Source organism: Bufo bufo (assembly GCF_905171765.1).
Source record: "Bufo bufo chromosome 8 unlocalized genomic scaffold, aBufBuf1.1 SUPER_8_unloc_1, whole genome shotgun sequence".
Lineage (NCBI taxonomy): Eukaryota > Metazoa > Chordata > Amphibia > Anura > Bufonidae > Bufo > Bufo bufo.
The window spans coordinates 304786-329240 of NW_024400009.1; the positions used below are offsets into that span (position 1 = coordinate 304786).

A 24455-nucleotide genomic window follows, 5' to 3' on the forward strand; every position below is an offset into this window, starting at 1 on the left:
GTGCCTGTATAGCGGTGTAGAACACTGTGCCTGTATAGCGGTGTAGAACACTGTGCCTGTATAGCGGTGTAGAACACTGTGCCTGTATAGCGGTGTAGAACACTGTGCCTGTATAGCGGTGTAGAACACTGTGCCTGTATAGCGGTGTAGAACACTGTGCCTGTATAGCGGTGTAGAACACTGTGCCTGTATATCGGTGTAGAGCACTGTGCCTGTATAGCGGTGTAGAACACTGTGCCTGTATAGGCGTGTAGAACACTGTGCCTGTATATCAGTGTAGAGCACTGTGCCTGTATAGCGGTGTAGAACACTGTGCCTGTATAGCGGTGTAGAACACTGTGCCTGTATAATGGTGTAGAACACTGTGCCTGTATAGGCGTGTAGAACACTGTGCCTGTATAGTGGTGTAGAACACTGTGCCTGTATAGCGGTGTAGAATACTGTGCCTGTATAGCGGTGTAGAACACTGTGCCTGTATAGCGGTGTAGAACACTGTGCCTGTATAGCGGTGTAGAACACTGTGCCTGTATAGCGGTGTAGAACACTGTGCCTGTATAGCGGTGTAGAACACTGCCTGTATAGTGGTGTAGAACACTGTGCCTGTATAGTGGTGTAGAACACTGTGCCTGTATAGCGGTGTAGTACACTGTGCCTGTATAGTGGTGTAGAACACTGTGCCTGTATAGCGGTGTAGAACACTGTGCCTGTATAGCGGTGTAGAGCACTGTGCCTGTATAGCGGTGTAGAACACTGTGCCTGTATATCGGTGTAGAACACTGTGCCTGTATAGCGGTGTAGAGCACTGTGCCTGTATAGCGGTGTAGAATACTGTGCCTGTATAGCGGTGTAGAACACTGTGCCTGTATAGCGGTGTAGAACACTGTGCCTTGCACTAACACACATAGGGAGTCTGCTGTGGAAGTGAGATAATACTGTGAGTCAGTATGACATGCAGATGACAGTCGTCGCTCTTAGAATCACTGCGCCCTTCACTCATTTGGGCAGTCACGGGGCCAAAACTGACCAAATAACTCCAGTGTGAACTCAGCCTTACAGGTCGATGTTAGCACTGTGACACAATGAGGGGTTGTGTCTGGCAAGGCAGGTATTTTCCTCCCAGTATATACGGCTGGGCTGGTTTCCAGCCAGGTGAGGTCAAATACCGGACCGGAGTTTAAGTTTAGGGCCGGGTTTTGGCAGCACATGGCTGTCCTTAAATAAGCAGCTGGGCTCAGCAGAGAGGTCTCTGTTCTTGGGATCCAAGGCATTGTACCGTGCTGGAGGGCTGAGAGCGGCACGCTGGGGAGACAGGCCCCCTAAAGCCTGGACTACTGGAGGCAGAACTGCCAGCAAGGTGACTTGTGTTATATGAACTTTCCGTTGTGTGTGAACTAACACCAAGACTGTAAAGTTACTGCTGTTTTGTGCAATTGCCTCAAGTGTGAATAAACACTGATGTTTTGAGTTAAGACCTTGTATTTCCTCTGTACTGCGCCCGCTTACCCTATCTACCAGAGCGAAACCCCACAATTGGTGGAGGATGTGGGTAGAAGCAGGGAGGCTGGCGTGAACGCCAATTGTGACGGACTGAACCGTCACTGGGCCTGCTGGAGAGGCCTGAGGGCTAGCCTCCTTCCTATGGACTATGGACCCAGAACTATGGAGACCCCTTCCCCCCCCCCAGCTTATTATTCTACAAAGGGAAAAATGGGTAGTTTCTGCCTGTGAGTGATTACGTTATCCCATTGTGTTGGTTAATTGTATCACAGGTGGGTGTTTTCTGCCTATAACTGCACATGATTAGTTTATGTAAGAAACTGTCTCCGTCTTCCACAAGGTCCCCATGGGAGTGTCCCTTGCTGGAAGACCTGCATAAAGGCTGCCATGTTACCCCATTAAAGGGTCCTGTTCTACCCTTCATGAAGTCTGGGCTCATGTTTGGGGGATTGGAGAACTACGCTCTGGGGATTGCTATAATCATTATACTCTCCAGAGTATAAACCCTAGCTCTTGTAAGAACTGTTCCTGTTCTTGTTCCTGCATCGCTCTCTGAAGGAAGAGAGGTTCACCCACTGGAATCTGGAAGACTTGTCGTAGGTCCAGGGTGGGTAGGAGACGGCGAGATCCCAACCAAGCTGCAGTGGTTTGTGGGGTCGGCAGTGCTTACGGTGTCAAGCAGAGTGCTTGGAGCCCTCGGGAAGCACTAGGAGCATCCATCAATGGAGGTACCCAGTTGGGGTGCTAGGAGATCTGTTACAGTGGTGGTAGCAGTGAAATGGCATCCTAGTGCGAGGAGAAGCAGCTCGGAGACACCGTTTGTGGATTTATAATTAGGGCAGCGGCCCTTGCAATAGCAGCATGGAATCAGCTAGTTCTTGGACAACGTTCCATGAGAAAGAGGAGGATCACCCGGATTACAGGGATGCAGTCTGGAAAGGCGTATGGCACGAGGCCCTGGAGGACGTGCAGCATCGGTGGGGCGAGCGTCTCCTCAGTGAGGAGCAGAGGTTGTTGATGCGATGGGAGCTGCGAATGCCTCTACTGGGAGAGAAGCACCTGAAGGGGTGGGTGTCAGAGCGCGAGACCCTGGTATGGCAGGAGACCTGGCTGATAATGCATATCAGGCACTATGGGAGGACCCACAGTTGGCAGGTGGACATGGGACCGAGGTCTCTCTACCGGCCCTGCAGGGGATGCTGGGCAGCCGGCCCAGATCCCCAGCGGCAGTGTATTATAGAGGGAGAAGAGACAACCGGTCTCTCTCCCCAGCGGCAGCCTGTGTCACAGAGAGAGGAGACTGTCGTCCCTCATCTTAGCAGCAAGCATCACTGGGAGTGGAGATGGTTGCTACCCCTACCCAGCTGCTTTCCAGGGAGAGGAGACAATCGGTCGATCTCCCCAGCGGCAGAGGGCGTTCCAGGGAGAAGAGGTGGCCGACATCTCTCCCCAGCGGCAGTGTGGTTACCCAGGAGATGATATGGGTGGCATCACTCTCCTGCAGCAGAGTCAAGCGGACCAGTTGGAAGAGGTTCTGGATTCATCTCGTCCGACTAACACAGGTCCAGACCAGTTTGGGGTCTGGTACCTGGTTAGTCTACTGTTGGGAGGCGAGAAATGTGATGGACTGAACTATCACTGGGGCTGCTGGAGAGGCCTGAGGGCTAGCCTCCTTCCTATAGACTATGGACCCAGAACTCTATGGAGACCCCCCCCCCCCTCCCCCGGCTCATTATTTTAGAAAGGGAAAAATAGGTAGTTTCTGCCTGTGAGTGATTACGTTATCCCATTGTGTTGATTAATTGTATCGCATGTGTTCTGCCTGTAACTGCATGCGATTGGTTTATGTAAGAAACTGTCTCAGTCCCCCATTGGAGTGTCCCTTGCTGGAAGACCTGCATAAAAGGCTGACATGTTGCCCCATTAAAGGGTCCTGTTCTACCCTTCATGAAGTCTGGGCTCATGTTTGGTGGATTGGAGAACTACACTGTGGGGATTGCTATAATCATTATACTCTCCAGTGTATAACCCCTAGCTCTTGTAAGAACTGTTCCTGTTCTTGTTCCTGCATCGCTCTGTGAAGGAAGAGAGGTTCACCCACTGGAACCTGGAAGCCTTGTCGTAGGTCCAGGGTGGGTAGAAGATGGTGAGATCCCAACCAACTGCAGTGTTTCTTGGGTTTGGCAGTGCTTACGGTGTCAAGCGGAGTGCTTGGAGCCCTCGGGAAGCACTAGGGGCATCCATCAATGGAGGTACCCAGTCAGGGTGCCAGGAGATCTGTTACGCCGATATTTTTGGTTTCTGCATTTTTCAGGCACGGTTGTATGTCGTACATTAAACCAGCTGTATTACAACCAGAGTCCCACGACAAAATGGAGGCTGTTGTAAAGGCCCTCATGGAGGCTAATCTGCAGCAGCGAGAGACAAACCTGCAGCAACGCAAGGCTTATAAGCAGCAGCAGGAGACTAACCAGTTGCTGCTACAACATGTGATCGCTTTGCAGACAACAGGAGCAACCCTGAGCATCCACTTTGTCTGGAAAGCAGTCCGTGCCGCGATTCTTAACATGACCCCCGTTGACGACATCGAAACCTACCTGGCGATGTACAAGAAATTGGCCATTAGGGAAAATCTACCCCGTGACCAGTGGCCTGAGGTCGTCGTCGTTCCATTCCTGGCATCCAATTCCCAGTGGGTGTATTTCGACTTGCCGGACGATCAAGCGGCCGACTACCAAAAATTAAAGGGTGAGATTTTGGCAAGACTGGGGCTGAATGTGTTGGTCTGGACCCAGCGGGTACATCAGTGGGGGTTTAAGCTGACACAGCCTGCGAGGACCCAGTATTATGATTTACTCCACCTCTTGCAAAAATGGCTGCAGCCTGATTTGCTGAGTCCCACGGCTATGCTGGATAGACTATTGGCTGATATGTTCTGGAGGGCTCTGCCACCCCCTCTCCAGCACTGGATTGGCCAGGTGTCTCCTGGCAATGCCCTAGAAAGGGTGGACCTGGTGGAGCACTATGAAGCTACTAAGACTGTCACAGGGGATTCTTTTGGGAGGCGTCAGTCAAACCCCGTAAATCTCCATCCCAGACCTGGCAACTTGTACCAACCAAACCCACCCGGGGTGTACACGATAGTCTGCTGGCGGTGTCAGGAGCCAGGCCATGTAAAAGCTGACTGTCCCCATAAGGTGGAACCCATGGATACTAACTATGGCTACCGTCAGTCACTATATGCCAGATGGCTGTGTGCAGAAGGTACCCCAAAAACTCTAAACCACCTGTGCCAGCTGGAGGTAGGAGACACTCCAGCGGAGGCTCTGCTGGACTCAGGGAGTCTGGTGTCCCTAGTAAGGGCTCCCCTGGTAGGGTCAGCAAATATAGTGGCCGGAAAGTCGGGGTCATGTGCATCCATGGAGACTTAAAATACTATCCCACTGCCCTGGTGTCTCTAACCACAGGGGCCGGCAGATGGACTCGCGAAGTGGCAGTTGCCAATATTTTACACTACGGACTTATAACAGGGAGAGACTTCCCGGCACTGTGGCCTGCTATGAGTGACTGATACCTATGAGACAGGGATAACTCTATGTCATGCCCTGCTCTGGCTATGTGCGGAGGTCTGACAGGTTAGCAGCACGTGTGTAGCCTTTTGTTTTTGTTTTGGAGTTGAGCTATCCGCCTCCCTTCAGGTGCACTGGGTGGGGTTGTTGGTTTGAGTTTAAATTACGCCCACTCCCAGTGTCCTGTGCGGGTTATAGCTTCTGTCTGGCTCAGAGGAAGGAAGGAAGGATTTGCTGTTCCTGCTCAGTAAAGATAAGTTGGTTTTGTTATCTTGTGGTTGTCTGTCTAGGCTGTCCAGGTCCTGAGGGAGCAGGCTGCCTCTTTCCCCCTTTCATCATCTTACGGATTTTAGGGAATCTTCAGCCTATGCACAGGGACACGTTTATTCCCACCTTCAGGGTCTGAACGTGGGCATAGAAGTCTAGGGAGAGCTGGTAGGGATTGTCAGGAGGTGACCTTTATCCCCAGCTTCTTGCCTAGACATTTGTTTGTTGTTATTCTGTGTATCTTGTATCCTGTCCGCCGTGACACCCTAGCAGAGTGGCCCGACTCAGGGGGGAGACCAGACCCTTGGGAACCTAAGACCGAAGGGCCAGTGGTAGGGGTGTCTGCCACTTCGGTGGAAGAGGGGGAGACAACCCCGCTAAGTGTAATGGTGGGAGACGTGGAGGACTTGCTGCCGGGTCCTGAATTGGCAGACCTCAATGTCTCCGGGGATAATTTTGGTACCGACCAACATCGGGACCCAACCCTATCCCGCGCCTGTGTGTTAATAGTAGATGGTGAACCACAACAACCTGGGGCAGAGTCAGTGTTTCCCCGTTTTGTGGTTCATCAGGATATGTTGTATAGGTTAAACCAACTACGGGGTGAGCATATTGAACAGTTGGTGGTCCACAAGGCTTATTGCAAGCTTGTGTTAGATCTAGCCCACAACACGTTCTCGGGGTCACCTGGGGCTGCAGAAAACTCAGGATCGTATTCTACAGTGGTTTTACTGGCCCAGCATATTCAAAGAAGTGGAAGAGTTTTGTAAGTCTTGCCCGACCTGCCAGATAACTAGCCCCCAGCCACATTTCCGTAGTCCCTTAGTACCTCTCCCAATTATTAAAGTAACGTTTGACCGAATAGCTATGGACCTCATAGGACCAGTACCGAAGTCCGCCAGAGGGCATCAACACATCTTAGTCTAGACTATGCCACTCGGTACCCGGAGGAGGTGCCACTGCGACAAACCTCGGCCAAACTCATAGCTAAGGAGTTAGAGGAGATGTTTTGCCGAATAGGACTACCTAAAGAGGTTCTGATCGACCAAGGGACCCCTTTTATGTCCAAGGTGATGAGGGAACTCTGTAAGTTGCTGCACATAAAGCAACTACGGATGTCTGTTTACCATCCGCAAACGGACGGTCTGGTAGAAAGATTTAACCAAACATTAAAAAATACGTTGAAAAAGGTAGTGTCTAAAGAGGGGAATTACTGGGACCTCCTTCTGCCCTATCTCACGTTTGCAGTGCGAGAGGTGCCCCAGGCCTCTACTGGGTTCTCGCCCTTCGAACTGCTATACGGCAGACACCCTCGCGGTCTCTTGGAAGTGGCCAGAACTGCAACCCACACCACACAGAAGTGTTGTTGAATACATCACTCAGATGCAAGGACGGATGGAGACAGTGTTGCCTCTTATAAGGGAGCATATGGAGGCAGCTCAGAAAACCCAGAGTCGGGTCTATAATCGTCAGGCTCGGGTCCGGAACTTTAACTCGGGTGATCAGGGTTTGCTTCTGGTGCTGACTGTGGACAGTAAGTTCCTGGCTAGGTGGCAGGGGCCCTACGAGGTACTCGAGAAAATTGGAGATGTAAACTACAAGGTACACCAGCCAAACTGTGGAAAGATAAGGAAACCTGTACAGATGACAGCCCGCGGCCAGGTTTTCTAGGAGAAGTGGTTCCGGCCCCTCTGTCTGATGCAAGAGAGGTGTCTGTAACAGTAAAAATTGTTGACAGCCTCTCCTCTAAACAGACTCAGGAAGCCAGTTCGTTAGTCGGAACACGGATGTGTTCTCGGACTTCCCTGGACGCACTTCCATAATCCAGCATGACATTGTCACTGAGCCTCAGGCCAAAGTCTGATGAAAACCATACCGGGTATCCGAGGCTCAGCATTAGGAGACCCGGTGACAGAGTGGGGAGGTGGGTGGCAATACCAGTACCAGCTGAAGATGGTGGGTGAAAGAAGGAGCACTTGGCATCAGATGTGTGGCATCAGACAGGTGGCAGCATCAGAATAGTAGCTGAGGCAGGTAGCCAGAAGAAACCGGTCTCTTTTGTCAAAGTGTTGGTGTGGCACCATGGATGATCTCGTCTGATGCATCAGGCATTGGTGGACGGAAATCCTGGCTGATCCATGCCTGATTTATCTTGACAAAGGTCAGTCTCTCCACATTTAGAGTGGACAGGCGAGTTCTTCTTGGGGTAACTATGGCCCCCGCTGCACTAAACACCCGCTCTGATGCCACACTACTGGCCTGGCAGGACAGCTTTTCCAGGGGAAAAGCTCCAGTTGCGGCCACAAATCCAGTTTGGATGCCCAGTAGTCCAGCGGATTTTCAATGTGGGGTGGAAGGGTGCTGTCCAAGTTTGCCACCACCTGCTGGTTCAGGTCCTGCTCCAGGTCTAGCTGCTGCTACTGGTGAGTAGTTTCTTCACTAGGCGGGTGAAGAAAGCTGCTCATCAGCGACTCTAGACTCAAGTTGCTGCTGATGGAGCTCGAACTGCTCCTACCCCCCACCCCCCTGCCACAGCAGCCATGGCAGAGGAACGTGAGCGCAGAGGGCTCCCTCGGTCAGATCTGCGAGAGGACGATGGCGCAGATAGGCAGCGGCCAACTGACTACATAGGATGTCTCTATAGTAGTTCAGTTTGTCCTCCCTCTCAGCTGGTGTAAAAAAGACCCCCATTTTGGACCGGTAGCAAGGGTTCAACAAGGTGGAGAGCCAGAAGTCATCCCTCTGCCGAATGGTGACAATTTGGCTGTCACTACGCAAGCAAGTGAGCATGCATCAGGCCATTTGTGCAATTGACTCAGAGGGACTCCCTGCCTCCATCTCCACTGCATACTGCCGCGGTGTGTCTGGGTCCTCTGCCTCGTCTTCCTCATCGCCCTGTAGCTCCTCCGGCTGCTCCTGCTCCACCTCTCCTGTAACCTATGTAGTAAAAACACCCATTTCACTACACATTGCTTGTGCTCCAATGTCCTCCGCCAAATCAGCCCCCACAAGTCTCATGTGTCCGTGAGATGTAGGTGCCACGTCTCCAGTCCCCTGTCCAGCCATTGTTACCAGCATCTGTTCCAGGACATGAAGCAGTGGAATGACGTTGTTCATCCCGTAGTCCTGGCGACTGACAAATAACGTGGCCTCCTCAAAGGGCCTGAGGAAACGGAAGGTGTCACGCATGAGCTGCCACTGGCTGACATCTAAGTTACACAGGGGAGTAGTCCTGTCCACTTGGATCATCAAGAAATTGTTTATGGCCTTTCTCTGTTCGTATAGTCGGTCCAACAAATGGAGGGTGAAATTCCAACGGGCGGAAATGTCGCATATCAGCCTATGTTGGGGGATGCCATTCTGCCGCTGCAGCTTAAGGAGGGTGTGCTTGGGGGTGTACGAGTGGCTGAAGTGCATGCAAAGTTTCCTGGCCATTTTTAGGATGTCTTGCAGATGTGAGAAGTCTTCAGGAACCGCTTGAAAACCAGATTGAACACGTGTCCCATGCAGGGCGCCTGGCTCAGCCCTTCTTGACGCAGCCCTGACACCATGTTCTTCCCATTGTCGGTCACCATGGTTCCGATTTTGAGTTGTCGCGGAGAAAGCCAGGATTCGATTTCTTGATGAAGGACACAGAGCAGTTCCTCCCCTGTGTGACTCCGTTCACCCAGGCAATCGAGGTGCAGAACAGCGTGACACCACCATGCCCTGCACATGTGGTATGCTGGAGGGGCACTGTGAGTTGTCCCTGCAGTGGAGGCCGAGGACTAGTGTTGATCGCGAATATTCTAATCGCGAATATCGGCACTTCGAGAATTTGCGAAGATGTAGAATATAGTGCTATATATTCGTAATCGTGAACATTCTAGATTGTTTTCATCAGCAACCTCCCTTCTTGCTTGTGGGCCAATGAGAAGTAAGAGGTAGGCAGCATTCCTATTGGTTGCTAGGGATGTTGCTAAGCTCAGACAAAGACATTGGTCTTTGTCAGAGCTTAGCAACATCCCTAGCAACCAATAGGAAAGCTGCCTCCCTCTTACTATATAAGAACCTCCCCAGCAGCCATTTTCTGCTGTTTTTTGCAGTTCTCAGAGAGAGCGGTGACATTGCTGAGCTCTCTGCTTTCATCTGGATCCTATTCCTTATCCCATTACATTAGATAGTTAGTTAGCTGATATATAATACAGATAGTTAGAGGGAGATAGTCAGTGTAGATTATATCCTGATATAGTGGAGCTGATAGGGTCCAGTGCAGGGTGTTAGTGTGATAGGGATTACTTTTTCTCTGCTGTCCATACATACATACTACAGACATAGCGCTGTGATGTTACATCAATACTTAGTGCACCAATCAGTAACATCTACTCAGACCTGATAAAATGTGAAGTTCCATGTAGTGTGCAAAAAAAATATATGCACATCATTAGTGCAGATTTGTGCAATCGTGAAATGACTGGAGATCACGAATTCTAGAAATAGCAAATTTATTGCAAATATTATGCGGAAAATTAGCGAAATATCGCGAAAACTAATATTGCCTATGCCACTCATCACTACTGAGGACACTGTGGAGGATGAGGCGGCAGAGGCAGACATTGTCACAGGACCAACGGCGTCAGAACGTAGAGGCGGAAGTGGCGTCACCTGGCCAAGTTGCCTGTGTGGCTGTGCAGGAACCGCATTCACCCAGTGGGCCGTAAAGGACAGGTATTGTCCCTGACCGTAGTTACAGCTCCACACGTCGGCGCTGCCGTGCACTTTGGCAGACACCGACAGGCTCAAGGACTGGCCCATCTTCTGTTCTACATGTGTGTGCAGGGCTGGTACTGCCTTTTTGGCAAAGAAATGACGGCTTGGGACTCTCCACAAGCCATCAGTTCTCTGAAGGGTGCAGAGTCCACCACTTGGAAAGGGAGGGACTGCAGCACCAGCAACTTGGTCAGGAGCACGTTCAGCTTCTGCGCCGTTGGATGAGCGCACGCAGACTGCTGTCTCTGGGCAATCGCTTCGGTGATCGATTGCTGACGGAATGACTGACGAGGAGTAGGAGGAGGAGCAGGACCGGCAGATAGGAAGGACAGACAGCTCCCTTCCGCTGAGGTGGTGGAGCCTTGACTGCCTGAAACCTGGTGCATGCCACTGGGCAGGCTGGACCACATTGGAGCCACGGTTCTCGCAGGCCACTTTATGGTGCATATGTTGACGCAGGGCCGTGGTGCTAACATTGACACCTTGGCCACGCTTCACTTTCTACCCACAGATTCTACATATTGCCATGTTCACCTCCTCCGCCGGCTTAACAAAAACTCCACCGCCGAGTAGGTGATTTTTACGCCCAACACTCCGCACTCAGTGATTGCTACCGCCACTGCCTCCGTGAACCCCTGCACCGCTACTTTCCAGGCAGGTAGGCTCCTGCAAATGGGTACGTTTAGCTCCCAACCTCCCACTGATGCCACCCTGTTGACTCCCGTCCACGCTAGCGACTTGCTGGCTCACCTGCTGCCTCACGGGCAAGCTGCCACCCTCTTCTCACGATGATCCCAAGTGCGATCGGCTTCATCATCACCGAGTACTGTCTGCACCTCACTGATGTCCTCCTCAACCATCTCTGACCGCTCGCAACACCATTTCCCACGCCACTCTCCTCATCACTACTTGCCCGCCTACCGGAGGAAGCAGCGGATGTCTCCTCCACATCTTGGTTGGCCAGTAGCTGCTGACTGTCCTCTAGTAGCTCGTCCTCGCTGTATAGTGGAGCTGAGCCCACAGCATATAATACTTCTCTGGCTGAGGGGATAGAAAAGGACAGAGGCAGGTGAGTGCACAGGGCCTGCTCCCGGGCCATGCCAACTAAGGGTTGTGTCTGACGAACCCACCAACTCTTGGTTGGGGGTGTCTGATGTCACCTGGGAAGAAGTGGATGACCGAGTCAAGCATTCAAGAACCGCTGGGTTGCTGCTCAAGACACGACCGCTAGATGACACTGGGAGCTCAGGCCTCTCGCTGGGACTCCTGCTGCCACTGCCCCTTACTCTGCTGTGACCTCTGCCTGCGCCAGAAACATTTAGGCCTCTGCCCCCCCCCCTCCCCCCCCCGTGTGCAGGGCCGGGCACTTCTCTGCCTGACATACTGTTAGATCAAATACATATAAAGGAAATTAAAACACCACAAAAAAGTCTGTAATTAAAAAAACAAAAGTGCTAATAAGCCCTTTTTCCCACTAATACACACAAAAAAGGGCTTTAGAACATATAACTGCACCGCACAAGGGCAAATAAGACGTAGACATATCTCCTGTAATAACCCTGTTAATGCCGTATCACACAGAACTTACACCCCAATAAGAACGGTTTGGTGGAATTACAGAGCTGTATACTGGCAATGTGGCTCCGCAGTCAGTGCAGCAAGGTGTAATAGGATTGTTCCTGTTCCCCAGGCTGTAACCTCCCCGACTGAACCCTGTTCTGCAGAAATGCTGTGGGATGATTCCTCCCTGTCCTTTCCCTGAACTTGTAAATAGTTTTTTCAGCACAATGAAGTTTTTCCTCGCACTGTCCCTAGCGCCTGCTGACGTCTCTCCCTGCACTAAGTGCACTGGAAACTGGCAGAATCCAAGATGGCTGCCGCTATTTATAGGGCTGTGACATCACAGGGCTGGCTGGCTGCTGATTGGCTGCATGCATGGCATTGTGGGTGATCCCGCCTTCCCAGAGTTCCTTGCTTCATGTCCTCACATGTGCAGCAGCCATTTTAGGAAAAAATGTGATTCGTTACCACAAAGCGCGAGGAAATTTGGCTTCAGTGCAAATCTAATTTTTCGATTTGCTCCTCTCTGAAAAATATATATATATATATATACAGCTGGTATGAGTTATAAATCTTCCTGTATATAATTATATATGTACAGCTGGTATAACCTGGGTATCTCCTGTATATAATATTATATATGTACAGCTGGTATAACCTGAGTATCTCCTGTATATAATTATATATGTACAGCTGGTATAACCTGGGTATCTCCTGTATATAATTATATATGTACAGCTGGTATAACCTGGGTATCTCCTGTATATAATATTATATATGTACAGCTGGTATAACCTGAGTATCTCCTGTATATAATTATATATGTACAGCTGGTATAACCTGGGTATCTCCTGTATATAATTATATATGTACAGCTGGTATAATCTGGCATCTCCTGTATATAATATATATATATGTACATCTGGTATAAGTTATACATCTTCTTGTATATAGTGATATGGAGCATGCTGGTATAACCTGAGTATCTCCTGTATATAATATATATATATGTACAGCTGGTATAACCTGGGTATCTCCTGTATATAATTATATATGTACAGCTGGTATAACCTGGGTATCTCCTGTATATAATTATATATGTACAGCTGGTATAAGTTATACATCTTCTTGTATATAGTGATATGGACCATGCTGATATAACCTGGGTATCTCCTGTATATAATTATATATGTACACCTGGTATAAGTTATACATCTTCTTGTATATAGTGATATGGAGCATGCTGGTATAACCTGGGCATCTCCTGTATATAATTATATATGTACAGCTGGTATAAGTTATACATCTTCTTGTATACAGTGATATGGAGCATGCTGGTATAACCTGGGTATCTCCTGTATATAATTATATATGCACAGCTGGTATAAGTTATACATCTTCTTGTATATATTGGTATGGATCATGCTGGTATAACCTGGGTATCTCCTGTATATAATATATATATATGTACAGCTGGTATAACCTGAGTATCTCCTGTATATAATTATATATGCACAGCTGGTATAAGTTATACATCTTCTTGTATATATTGGTATGGATCATGCTGGTATAACCTGGGTATCTCCTGTATATAATATATATATATGTACAGCTGGTATAACCTGGGTATCTCCTGTATATAATATATATATATGTACAGCTGGTATAACCTGGCATCTCCTGTATATAATATATATATATGTACAGCTGGTATAACCTGGGTATCTCCTGTATATAGTTATACAGTATATGTACAGCTGGTATAAGTTATACATCTTCTTGTATATAATTATATATGTACAGCTGGTATAACCTGGGCATCTCCTGTATATAATTATATATGTACAGCTGGTATAACCTGGGTATCTCCTGTATATAATTATATATGTACAGCTGGTATAAGTTATACATCTTCTTGTATATAGTGATATGGACCACGCTGGTATAACCTGGGTATCTCCTGTATATAATTATACATGTACAGCTGGTATAACCTGGGCATCTCCTGTATATAATTATATATGTACAGCTGGTATAAGTTATACATCTTCTTGTATATATTGGTATGGATCATGCTGGTATAACCTGGGTATCTCCTGTATATAATATATATATATGTACAGCTGGTATAACCTGGGTATCTCCTGTATATAATTTTATATGTACAGCTGGTATAAGTTATACATCTTCTTGTATATAGTGATATGGAGCATGCTGGTATAACCTGGGTATCTCCTGTATATAATTATATATGTACAGCTGGTATAAGTTATACATCTTCTTGTATATAGTGATAGGGACCATGCTGGTATAACCTGGGTATCTCCTGTGTATAATTATATATGTACAGCTGGTATAAGTTATACATCTTCTTGTATATAGTGATAGGGACCATGCTGGTATAACCTGGGTATCTCCTGTGTATAATTATATATGTACATCTGGTATAAGTTATACATCTTCTTGTATGCTGGTATAACCTGGGTATCTCCTGTGTATAATTATATATGTACATCTGGTATAAGTTATACATCTTCTTGTATATAGTGATAGGGACCATGCTGGTATAACCTGGGTATCTCCTGTGTATAATTATATATGTACATCTGGTATAAGTTATACATCTTCTTGTATATAGTGATAGGGACCATGCTGGTATAACCTGGGTATCTCCTGTATATAATTATATATGTACAGCTGGTATAAGTTATACATCTTCTTGTATATAGTGATAGGGACCATGCTGGTATAACCTGGGTATCTCCTGTGTATAATTATATATGTACATCTGGTATAAGTTATACATCTTCCTATATGCTGGTATAACCTGGGTATCCTACTATAACATAAGCATATTTTGGTGTTTAGTGATATAATTGGGTTAGGATCCATTTTTCAGCGTACAATCAGTCTAATATATCCGTTTAGTAATAATGTAGGTAATTTTTTAGGTGCCTTTGTTGATCGTGTCGTTTCACCAGAATCTGTGCACCATCTGAAGCACTTATGCAGACCCACATGGTTCATCTCTCCCAGGGCTGGTTATTTTAGGGTGTATTACATTTCCCCGTTTGATTTTGCTGGCCACTTGTGACCTTCGTACTTTCCAGGTGTCGTGGCTGCAGAACTTTCCCTTCTCTTGGCATTTCTCTATTGGGGTTTGGAGAACTGAAGATTCCCGGTCATTGACCATGTTTCTGTTTCTTTAGGATTGAAACCATGCCAGTCACAGCACCCAATCCATTTGATGAGAACACCCTCCTGGACCGACCTGCACCTGAGGGGGGCAACCCATTCCTGGATGATGAAGGAGAAGGAAAGAGAGAACCTTTAGGATCTGATGCAAAACGTCGAGGAACACTTGAGAAAATTGCTGGACTTTCTCCTTTCTGGAAAGGAGGGAAAGGTCTTTTAGGGGTGAGAGGAGCCCCTGAGAAAAGACGGGGGAGGAGGAAATCGGAGGATGTCAGTCTCTTGTCTCTTGGCCGCAAAAAGGATAGTGGAGATGAAGAAGGTGGTGGTCCTGGTGGAGGAGTCAAACGCCTGTCCTTTCTCTGGCTTGGTGGCAGTGGAGGAAGTGTGGGCAACCGGTCACGGAGAGAGTCTATGGTGGAAGTGGTTCCTGAACGGAATGAGGTTACCCAAGAGGCAGAGAAACCTCGTGAGCCACTCTCTGGTGAGTCACCATATTGTCCCCTTGTCATATGGCTTCTGTTATGGGACACTACTCATCATGTGCTTGATGAACAGCTAGGGGGTACAGAGAGTTTTTAAACATATTTTGGTCCTTTTTAGCTCTGAACTTTTAGTTCGATAATGATGGCTGTGTCCATGGGACTTAATTTTCAAAGATCACCGACCCGCGCCTCTGCAAAGGTGACCTGACATTTGCAGTTACAGGGCCTAGAAAGCTCTCTCTCAAAGAAGGTCATAGGGTTAGGTTTTTTTTATACATGGACCACTCTGTTGGCTTCCACTAGGAGCTTCTGAGATATTTCAGTGCAATTTAAAGACTTTGCTGTATTTATGATGAGGTTCTCCCAAACATCCACTATGAAGGTACAAGGACTAAACACAGAAGATGACGGCAGGAGGTGAGTGCATGGTCCACTCACCTGCCCTTATATCATCCCCTTTATATTTTTATCCTAGGATAGATACATGTAGACTTGTCCTTCAACAGCTGGTCCAGGTCTATACCCAGGGTAGGCCATCAATATCTGATCGGCAGGGGTTCAGCCTTCCTACTCCTCCTACCAACCAGTCAGCTAAAGCTCCAGCCCCGGAACTCCACAACTCCACCCATTGTGTCATGGTAGCCGCAGCGATGCATTTACTGCACAATGGATGAAGCTGTGTGCATCCAGCGCAGGGGCTACTCTGAAACAAGTCATCAGCAGGAATGTGGGGTGTCCAACCCCTGCTGATCTCATATTGATGGCCTAATTGGAGGATAGGCCATCAATAATACAATCCTGGACAGCCACACTAAGCTAGCCATGCAGTATGGATGCTTTTTTTTTTTAGCTACAGACCCTCCACCCCCACAGACATGCACACTTGGCTAGGCTAACCATGCATATGGACTGAATGGGTAGTGGGGAATAAACTGGGGGCAAACCCCTCCAGCCTCTTCTGGGCTCCACTGTCCCCTACAGCTTCCTTTCACCTCCACCCTCATCCAGACCCTTCTGTCCACTCCTGACCCTTCTTCCTCCTGCAGACTTCTCCTCTGTCCTCCTCCAGGAGTCAGTGGGTTCAGTCACCATGAATCTAATGTGTCGTCTGGCCAGTGTTACCCACATGAGAGTCCTGTAGACCCTGTAAACAGGGGTGCGGTGTGCAACATGCTAGTCCACAGGAAGGGGCGATGGCCTGACAGGGGTTGTAGTCCTCACGGTGGCAATCCTGCTGCACCACTTCCGAGACCCTGCAGACCTGGTGGTGGCTGGGATGTCCTTAAAAGGGTCTTCTCACTTCAGCAAATTACATTCATCATGTAGAAAAAGTTAACACAAGCCACTTACTAATGTATTGTTATTCTCCAAATTACTTCCTTTCCTGGCTGGATTATTTTCCCATCACATTATACACTGCTCGTTTCCATGGTTACAGACCACCCTGCAATCCATCAGTGGTGGTCGTGTTTGCACAATATAGGAAAAAGCGTCAGCCTCTTTTGTGGACTGGACCATGGGAGCGCACATAAGCTGGGCTTTTTCCTATATTGTGCAAGCACGACCACCACTGTTGGATTGCAGGGTGGTCTGTAACCATGGAAACGAGCAGTGTATAATGTGATAGAAAAATGAATCCAGCCAGCAAAGGAGGCAATATGGAGAATAATAATACATTAGTAAGTGGCTTGTAATAACTTTCTCTACATGATAAATGCCACTTACTGAAGTGACTAAACCCCTTTAATTGTGGATAGATAGCGGGATGGAAGGCAGGAAGAGAGGGGCTGGTGGCAGATAGCTGTGTATAGTAAGATGTAACACTACCATCTGAGTCTCTAACAAACAATCCAATCTTCCCAAATGACCAAAGGTGTGCAAAGCTCTCAATCACAGGTACTACAATGCTCAACTAAGAGGTGTGATCCCTTAACGGAGGAAAAAGGAAGGGCGCTGAGGTCTACAGCCATAAATGTGCATTACCTTCACTGGCTTTTATTGTCCACACACTGTCCATTTTAATGGTCCTCAACCTTCTGCAGGTTGAGGATCATTATTAGATATGAGCAAATTTTTCAAAAATTCGATTTGGCTGGTTCGCTGAATAAAAAAAATAATAATTTTCAAATCGTGTAAAAAAAACGTCTATTTCCTGTCTGCATAGAGCCTGTATATCAGTGTAGAACACTGTGCCTGTATAGCGGTGTAGAACACTGTGCCTGTATAGTGGTGTAGAACACTGTGCCTGTATATCGGTGTAGAACACTGTGCCTGTATAGCGGTGTAGAACACTGTGCCTGTATAGCGGTGTAGAACACTGTGCCTGTATAGTGGTGTAGAACACTGTGCCTGTATAGCGGTGTAGAACACTGTGCCTGTATATCGGTGTAGAACACTGTGCCTGTATAGCGGTGTAGAACACTGTGCCTGTATAGCGGTGTAGAACACTGTGCCTGTATAGCGGTGTAGAACACTGTGCCTGTATAGCGGTGTAGAACACTGTGCCTGTATAGCGGTGTAGAACACTGTGCCTGTATAGAGGTGTAGAACACTGTGCCTGTATAGCGGTGTAGAACACTGTGCCTGTATAGCGGTGTAGAACACTGTGCCTGTATATCGGTGTAGAACACTGTGCCTGTATAGTGGTGTAGAACACTGTGCCTGTATAGCGGTGTAGAACACTGTGCCTGTATAGCGGTGTAGAACACTGTGCCTGTATATCGGTGTAGAACACTGTGCCTGTATAGCGGTGTAGAACACTGTGCCTGTATATCGGTGTAGAACACTGTGCCTGTATAGCGGTGTAGAACACTGTGCCTGTATAGCGGTGTAGAACACTGTGCCTGTATAGCGGTGTAGAACACTGTGCCTGTATAGCGGTGTAGAACACTGTGCCTGTATAGTGGTGCAGAACACTGTGCCTGTATAGTGGTGTAGAACACTGTGCCCGTATAGTGGTGTAGAACACTGTGCCTGTATAGCGGTGTAGAACACTGTGCCTGTATAGGGGTGTAGAACACTGTGCCTGTATAGCGGTGTAGAACACTGTGCCTGTATAGCGGTGTAGAACACTGTGCCTGTATAGCGGTGTAGAACACTGTGCCTGTATAGCGGTGTAGAACACTGTGCCTGTATAGTGGTGTAGAACACTGTGCCTGTATAGTGGTGTAGAACACTGTGCCTGTATAGTGGTGTAGAACACTGTGCCTGTATAGCGGTGTAGAACACTGTGCCTGTATAGCGGTGTAGAACACTGTGCCTGTATAGCGGTGTAGAACACTGTGCCTGTATAGCGGTGTAGAGCACTGTGCCTGTATAGCGGTGTAGAGCACTGTGCCTGTATAGCGGTGTAGAACACTGTGCCTGTATAGCGGTGTAGAACACTGTGCCTGTATAGCGGTGTAGAACACTGTGCCTGTATAGCGGTGTAGAACACTGTGCCTGTATAGCGGTGTAGAACACTGTGCCTGTATAGTGGTGTAGAACACTGTGCCTGTATAGTGGTGTAGAACACTGTGCCTGTATAGCGGTGTAGAACACTGTGCCCTGCAGTAACACACATAGGGAGTCTGCTGTGGCAGTGAAATAATACTGTGAGTCCGTATAACATGCAGATGACAGGCGTCGCTCTTAGAATCACTGCACACCTCACTTATTGGGGCAGTCACGGGGCCAAAACTGACCAAATAACTCCAGTGTGAACTCAGCCTTACAGGTCGGTGTTAGCGCCAAGAAGAAGCGCGCTCCTTTTACACCGCCATCAGCTGATTCCACATAGATGTCTACAGAACCTTTTCTATTAACCCCTTATACAAGTAGAGCCCCCGACAGAGTGGAGAGGGGGTCAGCAGTAAGTCTGTGTGGACGTCACTGATTATTTTGCCCTTCCTCTGATCCGTCAGAACAATAACCCACAAAAAACGGATCCTGTCTGTGGAGCATCCGCCTTCACTCGGTCAGCATTTGGTCAGTAATCCATCAGTATTGATAATACCAAAAAAAAGCAGGAGTAGATCCAAAACAGAGATGACACGTGAATGGAATATTTGCATGTCTCCTGTGTTTTGTAGTCTTTTGGCTACCAAATCACAAGCCAATTCTGATGGGACCGTACAGGCCTTACAGCTGCTACACAGACAGGATCCGGTGTGCGTCTCATTTTTCCTTCCTTCTGACAGACCAGAAGAAGGGTCAAAAAGGGCCGAAAGGCAAAATAGTGGCACAGTCATGAAGTGGGGAGGGTGGGAACAGCATGAGAAGTCCACAGAGTGGCCCTATGACATAGTTGTGAGGTGGAAGCAGCATGAGGAGGCCACAGAGTGGCACAATGACAGTGTGGAGGTGGCAGCAGCATCAGGAGACCACAGAGTGGCAAGGTGACATAGTGTGGAGGTGGCAGCAGCATCAGGAGACCACTAAGTGGCCCGGTGACAGAGTGGGGAGGTGGGTGGCAATACCAGTGGCAATACCAGTACCAGCTGAAGATGGTGGGTGAAAGAAGGAGCACTTGGCATCAGATGTTTGGCATCAGGCGGGTGGCAGCATCAGAATAGTAGCTGAGGCGGGTAGCCAGAAGAAACCGGTCTATTTTGTCAAAGTGTTGGTGTGGCACCATGGATGATCTAGTCTGATGCATTGGTGGGTATAAATCCTGGCTGATCCACGCCTGATTCATCTTGATAAAGGTCAGTCTCTCCACATTTAGGGTGGGCAGGCAAGTTCTTCTTGGGGCAACTATGGCCCCCGCCGCACTAAACACCCGCTCTGATGCCATACTACTGGCCGGGCAGGACAGCTTTTTCAGGGCAAACTCTGCCAGTTGCGGCCATAAATCCAGTTTGGCTGCCCAGTAATCCAGCGGATCTTCAATGTGGGGTGGCAGGGTGCTGTCCAATATGCCACCACCTGCTGGTTCAGGTTACATAGTTACATAGTTGATACGGTTAAAAAAAGGCCATCTAGTTCAACCAAGGCATAGGTGGTGATGTGAGTCCCAGAAGGAATTGAGACTCAGATTTCTACACGTTTTCATAAGCATTAATGTCATTTACTTTGAAGAATTTGTCTAAACCCTTTTTAAACCCGTCCCTTGTTCCTGCTGTGACCACGTCCTGAGGAGTCTACACAGATTCACAGCTCTTACAGTAAAAAAGCTTTGATGCTTCTGGAGACTGAATTTTTTCTTCTCCAGTCGGAGGCTGCACCCCCTTGTCTTTTTAGAAACATTTTACATGGAACAGTTTTTCGCCGTATTTTTTATATGGACCATTTATTCACTTGTACAGGTTAATCATGTCCCCCCTTAGACGTCTCTTCTCAAGACTAAATAAATGGAATTCTTTAATCTTTCTCAGACCCTCCAGGCCCGTCATCAGTTTAGTCGATCTCCTCTGTACTTTTTCCAGCTGCAGTGCGTCCTTTCTATGGACTGGTGCCCAGAACTGGACTGCATATTCCAGATGAGGCCGCCCAACGCTTTGTAAAGTGGTAATATTACATCCCTGCCCTGCGAGTCCAGGCCTCGTTTAATGCATGACAATATCCTGGTTCTGCTCCAGGTCTAGATGCTGCTGTTGGTGAATAGTTTCTTCACTATGTGGGTGAAGAAAGCTGCTCATCAGCGACTGTAAACTCAGGCTGCTGCTGATGGAGCTGGTACTGCTCCTGCCACCACACCCCATGGCAGTGGAACCTGAGCGCAGAGGGCCCCCCGGTCAGACCTGCGAGAGGATGGACGATGACGCAGATAGGCAGAGGCCAACTGACTACATAGGATGTCTCTATAGTAGTTCAATTTGTCCCTCCTCTCAGTGGGTGTAAAAAAGGCCCCCATTTTGGACCGGTAGCGAGGGTCCAACAAGGTGGAGAGCCAGAAGTCATCCCATTTAGTCGAATGGTGACAATTTGGCTGTCACTACGCAAGCAAGTGAGCATGCATCAGGCCATTTGTGCAAGTGACTCGAAGGGACTCCCTGCCTCCATCTCCACTGCATACTGCCATGGTATGTCTGTGTCCTCTGCCTCCTCTTCCTCATCGCCCTGTAGCTTCTCTGGCTGCTCCTCCTCTTCTGTCACCTGTGTGTAAAAACCACCCATTTCTCTACACATTGCTTGTGCTCCAATGTCCTCCTCCTCCAGTTCAGCCCCCACAGGGCTCATGTGGCCGTGAGATGTAGGCGCCACGTCTCCAGTCCCCTGACCAGCCAGATTTATCAGCATCTGTTCCAGGACATGAAGCAGTGGAATGGCGTTGTTCATCCCGTTGTCCTGGCTACTGACAAATAACGTGGCCTCCTCAAAAGGCCTGAGCAAACGGAAGGTGTCACGCATGAGCTGTCACTGGCTGAAATTGAAGTTACACAGGGGAGTACGCCTGCCCGCTTGGATCATCAAGAAATCATTTATGGCCTTTCTCTGTTCGTACAGTTGGTCCAACATATGAAGGGTGGAAACGTCGCATATCAGCCTATGTTGGGGGATGTCGTTCTGCCGCTGCAGCTCAACGAGGGTGTGCTTTGCGGTGTAAGAGTGGCAGAAGTGCATGCAAAGTTTCCTGGCCATTTTTAGGATTTCTTGCAGATGGGTGGGAGACTTCAGGAACTGCTTGACAACCAGATTAAACACGTGTGTGATGCAGGGCGCATGGCTCAGCCATCCTTGACGCAGCGCCAACGCCATGTTCTTCTTGTTATCGGTCACCATGGTTCCGATTTTGAATTGTTGCGGAGAAAGCCAGGATTCGACTTCTTGATGAAGGACATAGAGCAGTTCCTCCCCTGTGTGACTCCATTAGGCAAGTCAAACGAGGTGCAGAACAGCATGACACCACCGTGCCCTACACATGTGGTATGCTGGAGTGGCACTGTGAATTGTCCCTGCAGTGGAGGCCGAGGACACGGTGGAGGATGAAGAGGTATAGGCGGACATTGTCGCAGGACCAATGGCGTGAGAACGTGGAGGCGGAAGTGGCGTCACCTGGCCAAGTTGCCTGTGTGGCTGTGCATTAACCACATTCACCCAGAGGGCCATAAAGCACATGTATTATCCCTGACCACAGTTACAGCTCCACACGTCGGCGCTGCCGTGCACTTTGGCAGACACCGACAGGCTCAAGGACTGGCCCACCTTCTGTTCTACATGTGTGTGCAGGGCTGGTACTGCCTTTTTGGCAAATAAATGATTGCTTGGGACTCTCCACCTCTGTTTGGTACAAGCCTTCAGTTCTCTGAAAGGGAGGGACTGCGGCACCAGCAACTTGGACAGGAGCACGTTCAGCTTCTGCGCCGTTGGATGAGTGCACGCATACTGCTGTCTCTTGGCAATCGCTTCAGTGATCGATTGCTGACAGAATGACTGATGAGGAGTAGGAGGAGGAGCAGGAGCATCAGGACCAGCAGATGATGGGAAGGACAGACAGCTCCCTTCGGCTGAGGTGGTGGAGCCTTGACTGCTGAAATTGGCTGCGTGCCACTGGGTGATGCAACCGTTGCTGCGGCAGGCTGGACCACCACATCAGAGCCATGGTTCTCCCAGGCCACTTTATGTTGACGCTGCATATGTTGACGCAGGGCCATGGTTCCAACATTGACACCTTGGCCACGCTTCACCTTCTACCCACAGATTCTACATATGGCCATGTTCACATCCTCCGGCGGCTTAACAAAAACTGCCACACCACCGAGTAGGTGATTTTACTCCCAACACTCCGCACTGACTGACTGCTACCACCGCTGCCCGTAAACCCATGCACCGCTACTTCCCGGGCAGGTAGGCTCCTGCGAAGCGGGTGGTCTACCCCGGGCACGTTTGGCTCCCGACCTCCCACTGCTGCCACCCTGCTGACTCTGAGCCACACTAGCGACTTGCTGGATCCGCTGCTGCCTCACAGGCAAGTTGCCATCCTCTTCTGCACGTCACTGATGTCCTCCTCACCGTCCTCTGGGTCAGGAGCCTGACCGCTTGCAACACCAGCTCCCACGCCACTCTCCTCATCACTACTTACCCGCCTACCGGAGGAAGCGGCGGATGTCTCCTCCACATCTTGGCTGGCCAGTAGATGCTATCTGTCCTCTAGTAGATCGTCCTCGCTGTATAGTGGAGCTGAGCCCACAGCATATAATACTTCTCTGACTGAGGGAACAGAAAAGGACAGAGGCAGGCTGAGGACATGTGAGGGCACAGGGCCTGCTCCTGGGCCATGCCAACTAAGGGTTGTGTCTGACGAACCCACCAACTCCTGGCTGGGGGTGTCTGATGTCACGTGTGACGAAGTCGAAGATCAAGTCAACCATTCAAGAACCGCTGTGCTGCTGGTCACAACACGACCGCTAGCTGAGACTGGGAGCTCAGGCCTCTCTGAGTGCTGCCACGGCCCCTTACTCCGCTGCGACCTCTGCCTGTGCCAGAAATATTTAGGCCTCTGCCCCTCCCCTGTGCAGGGCCTGGTTCTTCTCTGTCTGACATACTGTTAGATCAAATACATAAATAAAAAGGAAATTAAAACACCCCAAAAAAGTCAGTAATTTTCTCTCTTTACCACACAACGGCTAATAAACCCTTCCCCCCCCCCTACTAATACCCACATAAAAGGTCTTTAAAACATATAACTGCACCGCTGAACTGCAAAAATGTTTTTATTTTGCCACTAATACATGCCACAAAAGGCTTTAGAACACATAACTGCACCGCTGAACTGCAAATATATTTTATTTTTGCCACTAATATACGCCACAAAAGGCTTTAGAACATATAACTGCACCGCTGAACGGCAAATATATATTTTCTTTTTCCACTAATATACGGCACAAAAGGCTTTAGAACATATAACTGCACCGCTGAACTGCAAAAATGTTTTTATTTTGCCACTAATACATGCCACAAAAGGCTTTAGAACACATAACTGCACCGCTGAACTGCAAATATATTTTATTTTTGCCACTAATATACGCCACAAAAGGCTTTAGAACATATAACTGCACCGCTGAACGGCAAATATATATTTTCTTTTTCCACTAATATACGGCACAAAAGGCTTTAGAACATATAACTGCACAGCTGAATGGCAAATATGTTTTATTTTTGCCACTAATACCGCACATGCCACAAAAGGCTTTAGAACATATAACTGCGCCGCACA

General features: G+C 48.6%; 1 protein-coding gene and 1 long non-coding RNA gene across 3 annotated transcripts in view; one reads left to right on the plus strand and one right to left on the minus strand.

Annotated features, from left to right (window-relative positions):
• Nucleotides 1–24455, plus strand: part of EXOC3L2 (exocyst complex component 3 like 2) — a 64198-nt gene that overhangs the window by 4969 nt on the left and 34774 nt on the right. For both annotated transcript variants that reach the window (XR_005775041.1, XM_040413082.1), the window contains exon 2: nt 14852–15318. Coding sequence is in view for 1 of the 2 variants with exons in the window: in XM_040413082.1 (XP_040269016.1) it covers nt 14862–15318 (457 nt within the window). In the remaining variant the exon portion in view is untranslated. The remainder of the gene's footprint in view (nt 1–14851; nt 15319–24455) is intronic.
• LOC120982978 lies at nt 1084–16812 on the minus strand. The gene is made up of 3 exons (XR_005775042.1): nt 16620–16812; nt 10859–10861; nt 1084–1093 (listed from the first exon to the last, which is right to left on the minus strand). It is a non-coding gene; the product is annotated as an uncharacterized LOC120982978 (long non-coding RNA).